Source organism: Boleophthalmus pectinirostris, unplaced genomic scaffold (assembly GCF_026225935.1).
Source record: "Boleophthalmus pectinirostris isolate CB_2022bp ecotype Guang Dong unplaced genomic scaffold, ASM2622593v1 HiC_scaffold_18, whole genome shotgun sequence".
Taxonomy (NCBI): Eukaryota; Metazoa; Chordata; class Actinopteri; order Gobiiformes; family Gobiidae; genus Boleophthalmus; species Boleophthalmus pectinirostris.
Window position 1 is genome coordinate 12,449,829 of NW_026571133.1, and position 14,375 is coordinate 12,464,203.

Sequence of the window (14,375 nt, forward strand, 5' to 3'; positions counted from 1 at the left end):
AGTCGGAGTGCTGAAGCGGGCCCTGTAGTGATAAAACGCGAAAAACTCCTCTTGAGTTACGCCCAAATAGTCCAAACTGTAGAGCCAAGCAGAGGGGAGATCCCAGGTTTTGATATACTCGTGAATTTGCTTCAGTCCAGCTTCGACTTTGAAATCCTTGCTTGCAATCCACTCAATGTTTCTCAACGCGCTGCTTTCTTTGGCGTCCTGGTTCTTCTCTGTGTAGTAGGGGTCTGTTAAGGCTTTCACAAGATGAGCTGATTCAGGTGCCAGATCTTTATATTTTAAAATGCGATCCATTGTCTCTTCCTGCCAGATTTGCCGTTAACCTGCGTGTTTTGCGTTCAGCCAGCCTCTGTTTAGGCAAGGCAAGGCAAGGCATGCTTATTTGTATAGCACAATTCGTACACAAAGTAATTCAAAGTGCTTTACTGTTTAGATGTGTGCTGTTGCTATGACAACCTGGAGGTGCACGAGGCCCTCTGTTGGTGCACTTGGCTGCTTAATTTAGTGTACAAGTGTAATATAAACGTTGTTTTTAAGGGTGCACAGTGTAACTTTCTGGTTTTTTGGTCCGCATTCTGGTTGTCTCTATGCATAAAACGTTTCACCCTACAGCATTAAACAGTCATCTCCAATTCGACAAGCACAGCAGGCTTTGCCACCAAGCACCAGGATCATATCTGTGGTCAGCTGAGCCTGATCAAAGAAAGAATATATGTTTTTCTAGATATTTTTAGAAACATCTTAAATTTAATGAATAGGCCTACAGCATAATATAGATCTTTAATGTCATATTCTGGAGTATTCCAGGTAAAAGCTGGTAGAGAAAAGTGCACCTTAGAGCTCTAAAGACATAAACATACATAAATAATCCTCTTATATTTTATTTATTTCACTACACTGTCAATGTAAACTTTGACCGATTGAGAGATACCCCATTAAGTGTCCATTCAACATAAGGGATTATTATTTCAAGCATGCCACTTTTCTTCTGTACCCATGTTTATGTTTATAACGGGGCAGTGTCCATTGTGCCGTTTAGCATGTCACTCTTCGTCCAAAAGTCCTGCACGTTTTTGCGCAACAATATTTTACTCTCAATAACATCAGACAGCCACTTCTCCCTGAAAACCACCTTGCCAGCCCTGTTTATCAGCCTGTTCGACTCGATCACGTAATGCACGTCCACTGGCTGCGTCTGCAGATTGACTTTGTTCACGGCGAAGTAGACGCCGGCTGTTCCCGTCATCGGTTTCTGCGCAGTCGGAGTGCTGAAGCGGGCCCTGTAGTGATAAAAAGTGAAAAACTCCTCTTGAGTTACGCCCAAATAGTCCAAACTGTAGAGCCAAGCAGAGGGGAGATCCCAGGTTTTGATATACTCGTGAATTTGCCTCAGTCCAGCTTCGACTTTGAAATCCTTGCTTGCAATCCACTCAATGTTTCTCAACGCGCTGCTTTCTTTGGCGTCCTGGTTCTTCTCTGTGTAGTAGGGGTCTGTTAAGGCTTTCACAAGATGAGCTGATTCAGGTGCCAGATCTTTTATATTTTAAAATGCGATCCATTGTCTCTTCCTGCCAGATTTGCCGTTAACCTGCGTGTTTTGCGTTCAGCCAGCCTCTGTTTAGGCAAGGCAAGGCATGCTTATTTGTATAGCACAATTCGTACACAAAGTAATTCAAAGTGCTTTACTGTTTAGATGTGTGCTGTTGCTATGATAACCTGGAGGTGCACGAGGCCCTCTGTTGGTGCACTTGGCTGCTTAATTTAGTGTACAAGTGTAATATAAACGTTGTTTTTAAGGGTGCACAGTGTAACTTTCTGGTTTTTTGGTCCGCTTTCTGGTTGTCTCTATGCATAAAACGTTTCACCCTACAGCATTAAACAATCACCTCCAATTCGACAAGCACAGCAGGCTTTGCCACCAAGCACCAGGATCATATCTGTGGTCAGCTGAGCCTGATCAAAGAAAGAATATATGTTTTTCTAGATATTTTTAGAAACATCTTAAATTTAATGACTAGGCCTACAGCATAATATAGATTTTTAATGTCATATTCTGGAGTATTCCAGGTAAAAGCTGGTAGGGAAAAGTGCACCTTAGAGCTCTAAAGACATAAACATACATAAATAATCCTCATATTTTATTTATTTCACTACACTGTCAATGTAAACTTTGACCGATTGAGAGATACCCCATTAAGTGTCCATTCAACATAAGGGATTATTATGTCAAGCATGCCACTTTTCTTCTGTACCCATGTTTATGTTTATAACGGGGCAGTGTCCATTGTACCGTTTAGCATGTCACTCTTCGTCCAAAAGTCCTGCACGTTTTTGCGCAACAATATTTTACTCTCAATAACATCAGACAGCCACTTCTCCCTGAAAACCACCTTGCCAGCCCTGTTTATCAGCCTGTTCGACTCAATCACGTAATGCACGTCCACTGGCTGCGTCTGCGGATTTACTTTGTTCACGGCGAAGTAGACGCCGGCTGTTCCCGTCATCGGTTTCTGCGCAGTCGGAGTGCTGAAGCGGGCCCTGTAGTGATAAAAAGTGAAAAACTCCTCTTGAGTTACGCCCAAATAGTCCAAACTGTATAGCCAAGCAGAGGGGAGATCCCAGGTTTTGATATACTCGTGAATTTGCTTCAGTCCAGCTTCGACTTTGAAATCCTTGCTTGCAATCCACTCAATGTTTCTCAACGCGCTGCTTTCTTTGGCGTCCTGGTTCTTCTCTGTGTAGTAGGGGTCTGTTAAGGCTTTCACAAGATGAGCTGATTCAGGTGCCAGGTCTTTATATTTTAAAATGCGATCCATTGTCTCTTCCTGCCAGATTTGCCATTAACCTGCGTGTTTTGCGTTCAGCCAGCCTCTGTTTAGGCAAGGCAAGGCACTACTGAAAATGGATGTGTTTAATCAAAGATGGCACCTGGTGAAAACAAACTTGGGAGTGTGATGTTTTAGACCAGACATGTCAAACTCTGTATTACAGCTGCATAAGAAAAGGTTTAACATTACATATCTCGAAAGAAGAGAAAACACGCAAACACTTTTGAAATTTTTCAATAAATATTTAGTTAGGCCTCGACTTAGTCCCAGTTTTTAATTTTGGCCTCTGTGAATTTGAGTTTGACTCTCCTGGATTAGACCCTTAACCTATTTTTATTGTTTATTCAGCTGCGTCTGACTGAAAGGTTTTCATTTTTCATGCCACACTCTTCTCTCTCATTTAATGTCTCTCTCTCTTTTAAATTTTATGATGATTATTTATGTTTTGATCTGTTTGTATTGTGATTTTAATGTTTTTCTTATTCTGTAACACAGTTTGAATGACTTGTGAAATTGTGCTGTATAGAACAACTTGCCTTGCCTTTATATCACACTGTGGAACATTACAGCCAAAGGGACATATGGGTCCCTGGGTCATCCAGGCCAGAGGTTTGTGGAGATGCAGAGCGCTCACAGTGTTTCTGTTTAACTCAGAGACTGCATGATTTTGAGTTCCAATCTCCAACTGGAGCACAGCTCACCCTGCGGAACACTGTTCTAGAATGTTGTGATGTCACTGCTGTTTCCATGGCAACCCCAAGATAAAGGCACCTGACCACTTTGTCTCTTTGATGTCACCAGATGTCAAAGCATAAAAGATTATAAGGGACAGACAACAAACCTCAGACAATTCATCTGTTGTGCTACTGCTAGGAGTACTGAGAATTCTGTGAGAAGTGATTTAAAGTCATTAGTGGTGTTATAAACGCTTTTGAGAATATACATAGACAGAACTGAACGTTTGGTGTTACATTTTGAAAAGATGTCGTTGAAGCAAGGGATTGGCAACGCCGAATATTTTAACAAAAGGGTCCCAAAGAATGCCAAGTATCAGAACATCAAATCCAAACTGGACACAGGATGCAGCCTGTCAAAGTACATGGAGAAAATAGAGGACATGAAGAGGAATTACAGATACAGCAAAGATGAGATATTTAAACGATTTAAAGTGACAACATTTGTGCAACTGATCATTCAAGTGGCCTCAGTTTCAAAACTTACCTCCAGTCTGAGTGAATGTGAACTGAACACACCAGAAGATGCCCTGTCAGTGGCGTCAGAGGAGCTAGAGTCTCTCACAGTTCGGTCCTACGACTCAAACTCGTCTCCGTCCACAGAGAGAGGGGACGCCCACACAGCCCGCTCCACTTTGCTAAGTGTGATCAGTGGGGAGCTGAGCACGGAGCAGAGTCCTGATCCAGAGTCCAATTCAGACTCCGACAAACCGTACAAAGACTGCCCCTATCTGCTACTCGATGTGAGGGACAGAGACCAGTACGACTCCTGCCACATCATCAGCGCTCACAGTTTCCCCATCGCATTTCTGTCTCGGACCATGAACCCCTACACCAAAGAAGTGCTGGAATATAAAAATGCTCCTGGTAAAATCATCATAGTTTATGACGAGGACGAGACGATCGCCAGTCAGGCCGCCAGCATCATGTGTCAGAGGGGCTTTGAGAACCTTTCCATGTTATCTGGAGGTCTGAAGGTGTTGTCTCAGAAGTTCCCTGGGTCTCTTGTCTCTGGCCCTCTCCCTCCTCTCTGCTTCACCCGCTCAGCCTCAGTGAAGGGCAGGAGAGTGGCGCCCCCCTCTGGTCACACGCGGGCAGAGCAGCGCTGGAGATTCACCGCAGACGAACTGAACAGACTCACAGATCAGCTGGAGGAGGCTCTAGTGCCCAGCAACAACTCCAGTCGGATGTCCAGCCGGATCTCCTCTGTGAGTTCTCAGAGCGCCCGCAGTCGTCACAGCTCCTCTTCCTGCAGCAGTCGGCCCTGGAAGTGACCCGCCGCCGCCTCCTCATCCACAAATAAACTCACTTGAAAAAAAAAAAAAAAAAAAAAAAAGAAGTGCCTCATCAAGGCTGCAGAAAGAGGAAGGTCATGTGACTGGATCTGATCGCTGGAAGTATTTCTCACGCCCTTTGATTCCATTTGGACAGCAGCTGCCCCCAGATGTTATCTTTGCGTTGCCAAAAGAAGAGTTTGTGTCCAGTCTGGACCAAAAGCCTATACAGCAGCCCACACATTTTACTGTGGCAGTCCAGACTGACTACAGAGAGAGTGAAACACAGACAGATCCTTACAGTCCAGAATATATTATCGAACCTGGCACAACGCCTTCTGAACTCCTGACTCTGGCATCTCTGACTTGGGGTCATGGACTGCCTGCAGGTTTGGCAGAGGTAGAAATGATAGAGCGTGCTCGAGCCAAAAGAGCATGGGAGGCCACTCTCCCTCCACTGGATGACCTCAGTCAGCTAAAGAAAAGGAGACGCATGATGGAGAAGATAGAGGCTAGGGAGTGGGCTTTCAGAGAGGGGCAAATCCAGAAGCTAAAAGAGGCCCGTCTAGAGGTGCTGACAGACCTCCTGAAAAAAAGGGACGAGATTCAACAGAATTATACACATGACAGACTGAAGCAGATCAATCATAAGCTACAGAAAGAGAAGGAGACCAAAAATTAATAAGATCAACAATGACTATTTCCGGGCAATGAGAAAATTGGACGCCAGACACAGTATAGCAATGGACAAACTAACACATGCATTGAACTTCAAAGATTATTCTGATCTTTCCTCGCACATGCGCCCTGCTGTAAGACGAAAGCATGACGCAGACAAAAACTACTACTTTGACACCGAAGGCTTCACAGAACTGGAAACTGGGCTCTCTGCTTCTTCATTGAAATCATCAGTGAAAAGTGCACAGCAACCCACTAGGAGTAAGATCAAAAACTCTAGTCAGAGAGTGATTCAGCTGTATGAGCAGTACACGGCCCTAACGAGAAAAGACACATCAGAAGAGCCATTGGAATGCCTTGTCAAGACTGAGAAGTCTTCTCCTCCGCCAGCCACTCCTGAAGTAGAACGACCACCAGAAGGGGAGGAAGAGAGAGAAATTGCTGTCATCAACTTGCAGCTCGTTGTCAAGATTGAGAAGACTTCTCCTCCGCCAGTCACTCCTGAAGTAGAACGACCACCAGAAGGGGAGGAAGAGAGAGAAATTGCTGTCATCAACTTGCAGAAGTTACTGAGAGAAAGAGTCCATGCTCTTCAGAGTGAAGAACAGGCGCTACAGGAAGCAGAAAAAGACCGAATATTGAACCTCAAACGAGAGAGAGATCAACAGATCCGCAGGACTGAGCACGTGGAGGCACTGCAGGCCAGAGGTGTGGACACAGAGCTTCACTACATGTTTGACACTTTATCCAAAGAGCTGATCAGACTGCAGGAGGAACGAAGGATGCATGCCTTCACTCTCCTTGCTGAGAGAGACCGCCGCGTGCGAGAGGCAGAGGAGAGTGGGAGGAGACAGGTTGAAGAACGCAGAAGAAAAGAAGACGACGACATTTTCAGACAAGTGGTGCAGATAAACCAGGAGAGTGTAGACTTGTACTTGGAGGACATCATTCTGGAGACCACAGAGACTGCAGCAGATGAGCAGGCGAGAAAGGAGATCCACCAACTGGCCAAAGAGGTCAATGATGTAGCCTGCGCCATGGAGGAAAGCTGTCAGTCTGAAGCCATTGTCTATGAGTTGGTGTACAGCTTTCTCATCCCAGAGGTGGCTAAGACAAGTGTCAGGCAAAAAGTTCAACAGAAGCAGGAGAGACACTTGCAGGCGGCTCGGAGCATTATCCATGGCCCTTCACCTCCCTCTGCTCAAAGCCCCTCAAACTCTGTCACTCAGGATGAAGAGAGAGTGAAAGAGTCAGAGCAGCCTCATACACACACAAACAATTAAACCGCACATTAAAGGTTGTATAGAGGATTTTCCAAGGAACGAGAAATCCAGCGACTGTTTGTCCTTTTTCAAATGTTGCGCATGCGTGAAACCACCCCCCCTCCCCTACAGCTCCCTACGTAGAAACGCCTCCTCCCGCCTCCTCCTTACGCCAGAAACAGGTTTGTTTACAGTCGGTGCGCTGCACATGACTCGTAAACAACTAACTACAGTGTTGGTTAGGCAAGGTGGAGAAGTGAGGAGCGGGGGGAGCGGGTGTGCGGACATTTCGTGCGCGGACGAGAAGTGAGGAGCAGGGAGAAGAGCGGAGCAGGGAGAGGAGAGAGGAGAGAGGAGAGGGGAGCGGTGCGCGGAGATTCCGTGCCCGGAGAAGTGAGGAGCAGGGGGAAGAGCGGATCGGGCAGCGGGGAGAGGAGCAGGAAAGGGGTGCAGAGAAGGGTGCGCGGAGATTCAGTGCGAATGAACTAGCTACAACACGCAGCAGCAAGCGGATTCTTTCTTTGCATTGAAAATTACGTTTTCAGACATAGGATATCGCTTTCGTGCCCTGAAAAACGTTTGACTAGCTCTTGGAAATAAAGTACGTTTTCATAATAAGCAGAAGTGACCTGTCCAGGAGTAATTTGGCGACCAATGCGTCAGTCTTTAGACCCTTCGTCTGCTTCGCTGCTTTTCCCCTCGTCTTCTTCTTTCATCGACCTCAAAAACGGACTTTCTTTTGCGGTTAACTGCTCCTGGATTCTTGTCTGCCATTGCAACAAACTTTGTGCTAACTGCGAGGAAGATATAGGTCAAAAAAAGTCGCTAAGAACTGTTACGTTGGTGGAGTAAACAGCGTCTGTGCAGCTTGCGTCTGTGGACTGCGTGACAGGCGTACGTAAACCACGTACCGGCGGCGCGCAGGCAGGTCAGTTACGCTAGAAACGTAGGGAGAATGATTGACAACCTGTCAGCTAACAGATAACGAGGCAGTGTCGTTATCTATTGGCAAATGTTTAGCTGGCCCCACCACGTCCAGAGTTGATGAATTTTAATTCTCTTTTTTTTGGTCATCATAATTACAAGGCTACTGCATCTCTATAATGCTATCATTGACAATTTGAAACAAAAAAAAATCCTCCATACAACCTTTAATGCAAAAAAAAAAAAAAAAAGTGCTTTACTGTTTAGATGTGTGCTGTTGCTATGACAACCTGGAGGTGCACGAGGCCCTCTGTTGGTGCACTTGGCTGCTTAATTTAGTGTACAAGTGTAATAAAAACGTTGTTTTTAAGGGTACACAGTGTAACTTTCTGGTTTTTTGGTCCGCTTTCTGGTTGTCTCTATGCATAAAACGTTTCACCCTACAGCATTAAACAATCATCTCCAATTCGACAAGCACAGCAGGCTTTGCCACCAAGCACCAGGATCATATCTGTGGTCAGCTGAGCCTGATCAAGAAAGAATATATGTTTTTCTAGATATTTTTAGAAACATCTTAAATTTAATGACTAGGCCTACAGCATAATATAGATTTTTAATGTCATATTCTGGAGTATTCCAGGTAAAAGCTGGTAGGGAAAAGTGCACCTTAGAGCTCTAAAGACATAAACATACATAAATAATCCTCATATTTTATTTATTTCACTACACTGTCAATGTAAACTTTGACCGATTGAGAGATACCCCATTAAGTGTCCATTCAACATAAGGGATTATTATGTCAAGCATGCCACTTTTCTTCTGTACCCATGTTTATGTTTATAACGGGGCAGTGTCCATTGTACCGTTTAGCATGTCACTCTTCGTCCAAAAGTCCTGCACGTTTTTGCGCAACAATATTTTACTCTCAATAACATCAGACAGCCACTTCTCCCTGAAAACCACCTTGCCAGCCCTGTTTATCAGCCTGTTCGACTCAATCACGTAATGCACGTCCACTGGCTGCGTCTGCGGATTTACTTTGTTCACGGCGAAGTAGACGCCGGCTGTTCCCGTCATCGGTTTCTGCGCAGTCGGCGTGCTGAAGCGGGCCCTGTAGTGATAAAACGCGAAAAACTCCTCTTGAGTTACGCCCAAATAGTCCAAACTGTATAGCCAAGCAGAGGGGAGATCCCAGGTTTTGATATACTCGTGAATTTGCTTCAGTCCAGCTTCGACTTTGAAATCCTTGCTTGCAATCCACTCAATGTTTCTCAACGCGCTGCTTTCTTTGGCGTCCTGGTTCTTCTCTGTGTAGTAGGGGTCTGTTAAGGCTTTCACAAGATGAGCTGATTCAGGTGCCAGGTCTTTATATTTTAAAATGCGATCCATTGTCTCTTCCTGCCAGATTTGCCATTAACCTGCGTGTTTTGCGTTCAGCCAGCCTCTGTTTAGGCAAGGCAAGGCACTACTGAAAATGGATGTGTTTAATCAAAGATGGCACCTGGTGAAAACAAACTTGGGAGTGTGATGTTTTAGACCAGACATGTCAAACTCTGTATTACAGCTGCATAAAAAAGGTTTAACATTACATATCTCGAAAGAAGAGAAAACACGCAAACACTTTTGAAATTTTTTCAATAAATATTTAGTTAGGCCTCGACTTAGTCCCAGTTTTTAATTTTGGCCTCTGTGAATTTGAGTTTGACTCTCCTGGATTAGACCCTTAACCTATTTTTATTGTTTATTCAGCTGCGTCTGACTGAAAGGTTTTCATTTTTCATGCCACACTCTTCTCTCTCATTTAATGTCTCTCTCTCTTTTAAATTTTATGATGATTATTTATGTTTTGATCTGTTTGTATTGTGATTTTAATGTTTTTCTTATTCTGTAACACAGTTTGAATGACTTGTGAAATTGTGCTGTATAGAACAACTTGCCTTGCCTTTATATCACACTGTGGAACATTACAGCCAAAGGGACATATGGGTCCCTGGGTCATCCAGGCCAGAGGTTTGTGGAGATGCAGAGCGCTCACAGTGTTTCTGTTTAACTCAGAGACTGCATGATTTTGAGTTCCAATCTCCAACTGGAGCACAGCTCACCCTGCGGAACACTGTTCTAGAATGTTGTGATGTCACTGCTGTTTCCATGGCGACCCGTGCTCCAACTGGCACACAGCTCATCCTCCGGAACACTGTTCTAGAATGTTGTGATGTCACTGCTGTTTCCATGGCAATCCCAAGATAAAGACACCTGACCACTTTGTCTCTTTGATGTCATCAGATGTCAAAGCATAAAAGATTATAAGGGACAGACAACAAACCTCAGACAATTCATCTGTTGTTGAGAATTCTGTGAGAAGTGATTTAAAGTCATTAGTGGTGTTATAAACGCTTTTGAGAATATACATAGACAGAACTGAACGTTTGGTGTTACATTTTGAAAAGATGTCGTTGAAGCAAGGGATTGGCAACGCCGAATATTTTAACAAAAGGGTCCCAAAGAATGCCAAGTATCAGAACATCAAATCCAAACTGGACACAGGATGCAGCCTGTCAAAGTACATGGAGAAAATAGAGGACATGAAGAGGAATTACAGATACAGCAAAGATGAGATTTTAAACGATTTAAAGTGACAACATTTGTGCAACTGATCATTCAAGTGGCCTCAGTTTCAAAACTTACCTCCAGTCTGAGTGAATGTGAACTGAAACACACCAGAAGATGCCCTGTCAGTGGCGTCAGAGGAGCTAGAGTCTCTCACAGTTCGGTCCTACGACTCAAACTCGTCTCCGTCCACAGAGAGAGGGGACGCCCACACAGCCCGCTCCACTTTGCTAAGTGTGATCAGTGGGGAGCTGAGCACGGAGCAGAGTCCTGATCCAGAGTCCAATTCAGACTCCGACAAACCGTACAAAGACTGCCCCTATCTGCTACTCGATGTGAGGGACAGAGACCAGTACGACTCCTGCCACATCATCAGCGCTCACAGTTTTCCCCATCGCATTTCTGTCTCGGACCATGAACCCCTACACCAAAGAAGTGCTGGAATATAAAAATGCTCCTGGTAAAATCATCATAGTTTATGACGAGGACGAGACGATCGCCAGTCAGGCCGCCAGCATCATGTGTCAGAGGGGCTTTGAGAACCTTTCCATGTTATCTGGAGGTCTGAAGGTGTTGTCTCAGAAGTTCCCTGGGTCTCTTGTCTCTGGCCCTCTCCCTCCTCTCTGCTTCACCCGCTCAGCCTCAGTGAAGGGCAGGAGAGTGGCGCCCCCCTCTGGTCACACGCGGGCAGAGCAGCGCTGGAGATTCACCGCAGACGAACTGAACAGACTCACAGATCAGCTGGAGGAGGCTCTAGTGCCCAGCAACAACTCCAGTCGGATGTCCAGCCGGATCTCCTCTGTGAGTTCTTCAGAGCGCCCGCAGATCGTCACAGCTCCTCTTCCTGCAGCAGTCGGCCCTGGAAGTGACCCGCCGCCGCCTCCTCATCCACAAATAAACTCACTTGAAAAAAAAAAAAAAAAAGAAGTGCCTCATCAAGGCTGCAGAAAGAGGAAGGTCATGTGACTGGATCTGATCGCTGGAAGTATTTCTCACGCCCTTTGATTTCCATTTGGACAGCAGCTGCCCCCAGATGTTTATCTTTGCGTTGCCAAAAGAAGAGTTTGTGTCCAGTCTGGGACCAAAAGCCTATACAGCAGCCCACACATTTTACTGTGGCAGTCCAGACTGACTACAGAGAGAGTGAAACACAGACAGATCCTTACAGTCCAGAATATTATTATCGAACCTGGCACAACGCCTTCTGAACTCCTGACTCTGGCATCTCTGACTTTGGACTGTCATGGACTGCCTGCATTGCAGGTTGGCAGGTTAGAAATGATAGAGCGTGCTCGACCAAAAGAGCATGGAGGCCACTCTCCCTCCACTGGATGACCTCAGTCAGCTAAAGAAAAGGAGACGCATGATGGAGAAGATAGAGGCTTAGGGAGTGGGCTTTCAGAGAGGGGCAAAATCCAGAGAGCTAAAAGAGGCCGTCTAGAGGTGCTGACAGACCTCCTGAAAAAAAGGGACGAGATTCAACAGAATTATACACATGACAGACTGAAGCAGATCAATCATAAGCTACAGAAAGAGAAGGAGACCAAAAATTAATAAGATCAACAATGAGAAAATTGGACGCCAGACACAGTATAGCAATGGACAAACTAACACATGCATTGAACTTCAAAGGTTATTCTGATCTTTCCTCGCACATGCGCCCTGCTGTAAGACGAAAGCATGACGCAGACAAAAACTACTACTTTGACACCGAAGGCTTCACAGAACTGGAAACTGGGCTCTCTGCTTCTTCATTGAAATCATCAGTGAAAAGTGCACAGCAACCCACTAGGAGTAAGATCAAAAACTCTAGTCAGAGAGCGATTCAGCTGTATGAGCAGTACACGGCCCTAACGAGAAAAGACACGTCAGAAGAGCCATTGGAATGCCTTGTCAAGACTGNAATGTTTTTTTTTTCCCCCAGTGGGATGCGTCTATCGTCAAAGCCAGTCTTTTCTAGTCTTTTGAGCCATATCACTTTTGTGGTGATGGGCAGGACTGATCCACAGGAAGGACCAAAAAGGAAACATTTGACTGTCTAAATCAGGGGTGGGCAAACTTTCTGGCTCGCGGGCCACATAGGGTCCTAAAGTTTGACTGAAGGGCCGGAGAGAAGACAGGACATAACGTGTTAAAAGCTCAGATTCATCACATTCTTATTCACATTTATCTAGGACTTCAGACGCGCTACACGTTTCATCACTGCTGTGAAAGATTCAGAACACATAAAACTGTTGAGACCTGTTCCACTGCACACCACGAGTGAATGTATATCGTGAGTTCACTGTTTTCGAATATGACTGGAAACAGCTCAAAAACAAAGCTCACGCCAAACAACTACAGATACACACCTGTGAGTGTGGTAAAACCTGACTCCAAAACGTTGTACACTCCAATAATTACAACTTAGAGTCCTTAGGTTTCTTTGATTGATCTTTACCAACTCAAAATGGAAGCAGTGCAGTTTTATATCTTAAGCACCAACTACTTCACTCATGGTCCGAATAACTCCTATAAGAACACTTTCCCATAAAGCATTGCGGCCAACATAATACGCCGCAACTCAGTGTATATATAGTGCGCCATCTACTGGGAAACGCTGGAAATGCAGGACAAATAAAACAAGGTTTATTATTGTAATTTATTCCAGTTCGGCAGGCCGGATTAAAAGGTTTAAAGGTCCGCATACGGCCCCCGGGCCATAGTTTGCCACCCCTGGTCTAAATCATCCCGAGTTTAGAGCGAACATTTCGTATGTTGAGCACCATCAAAGCAAAATCTTGTTTGTTAATCGAGAGGTGCAGAAGACAAACAGACTGAGCTGCACTTTCTTGTTCTTGTGGTTTTACAGTAACATCACGTCTTGGTCTCTTTACAGTGGAAGGTGTTTCTTGGTGAACAGCTGGTGCCTTTTGCTTTGGCGTTGACTTTTTAAATTTGTAACCAAGCGCTCCACATACAAAATGTTCACTGCAAACTCGGGATGATTTAGGCAATCAAAGGTTTCCTTTTTGGTCCTTCCTTTGGATCAATCCTGCCCATTGCCTTCGCCTTTCACTATTTTTCAATTCCTTTGGGAAGGGAAACAGTTTGAACGGACGTTTGCAGTCACACACATCTGATTCCCTTTTGCATTTATGGAGTTCGCAAACTTCTGAAGCCTGAGCCGTTTTCCACTGTTAGGATTCAACAATCACACAGTTACGATTTCCGAATCTCAAAACTAAACTATGACAATATCATAGTGTGATTGTTGGTGTACTTTTCCTTGTCCTATAGATGATTTTACATCAACCTGCCGAGGGACTGAAGATGGAAATTAGCCACGTTGGCTATAATCTTTACATAGTTACATTTTTTATGTTCATTAATATGTACTGTCCCTTTACAAATAAATAAAATAAGAAATAAGAAGAAATAAGAATCAGAAACAAAAGTGATATGGTTCAAAAGACTAGAAAAGACTGGTTTTGACAATAGACGCATCCCACTGGGAAAACAAACATGGTGGTTTGATGCTCACTTTTTTGGAGGATCCTTCCCAGTATGCATTTGTGCAATGACCGGAAGTCCGAAATTCTTGATGCATCTATTGCTGTATAGACTTATTGTTCTTTAAATAAGTATTTCATGGACAGTTTGATATGGTTCAGCTGATACTGATACCTAGTATTTGTCGTGCTTTTGTGGTTGTTAACTAATATTTGCACTAAATTTCTGTATCAACTTATCATTACGTAAATACGCGTATCAGGGATGGATTGATATAGATTTGTTTGGCCAATACTGACGTCTGATATTTGTCATGCTTTTGTGGTTGTTGACTAATATTTGCCATTTCTTTAGCTTCGGTCATGCTAATTGCCATATTCCATCCATCATTTTTCTTCTGCTTTATCCAGGTCCAGGTCACAGGAGCAGTAGTCTGAGCCACGACTCCCAAACTTCTGCTGCCACCTGTCAATCTCACGCTCCATCCTCCCGTCACGAGAACACGGCCCCCGAGATACTTGAACTCCTCCACTTGAGGCAGGGACTCTCCACCCACCCGGAGAGGACAAG

At 44.7% G+C, this 14,375-nt stretch overlaps 2 protein-coding genes and 1 pseudogene across 2 annotated transcripts in view; all 3 read left to right on the top strand.

Moving 5' to 3' along the window:
- pnpla8 (patatin-like phospholipase domain containing 8) overlaps positions 1–14,375 on the top strand; it is a 34,151-nt gene that overhangs the window by 3,217 nt on the left and 16,559 nt on the right. The gene's annotated exons all lie outside the window — the stretch shown is intronic.
- LOC129408919 (centrosomal protein of 41 kDa-like) lies at positions 3,696–4,986 on the top strand. Its single transcript, XM_055153587.1, has one exon. It carries the CDS (start codon positions 3,817–3,819, stop codon positions 4,840–4,842), a length of 1,026 nt encoding a protein of 341 aa, XP_055009562.1. The 5' UTR covers positions 3,696–3,816; the 3' UTR covers positions 4,843–4,986.
- LOC129408967 (centrosomal protein of 41 kDa-like) lies at positions 10,144–11,279 on the top strand (annotated as a pseudogene).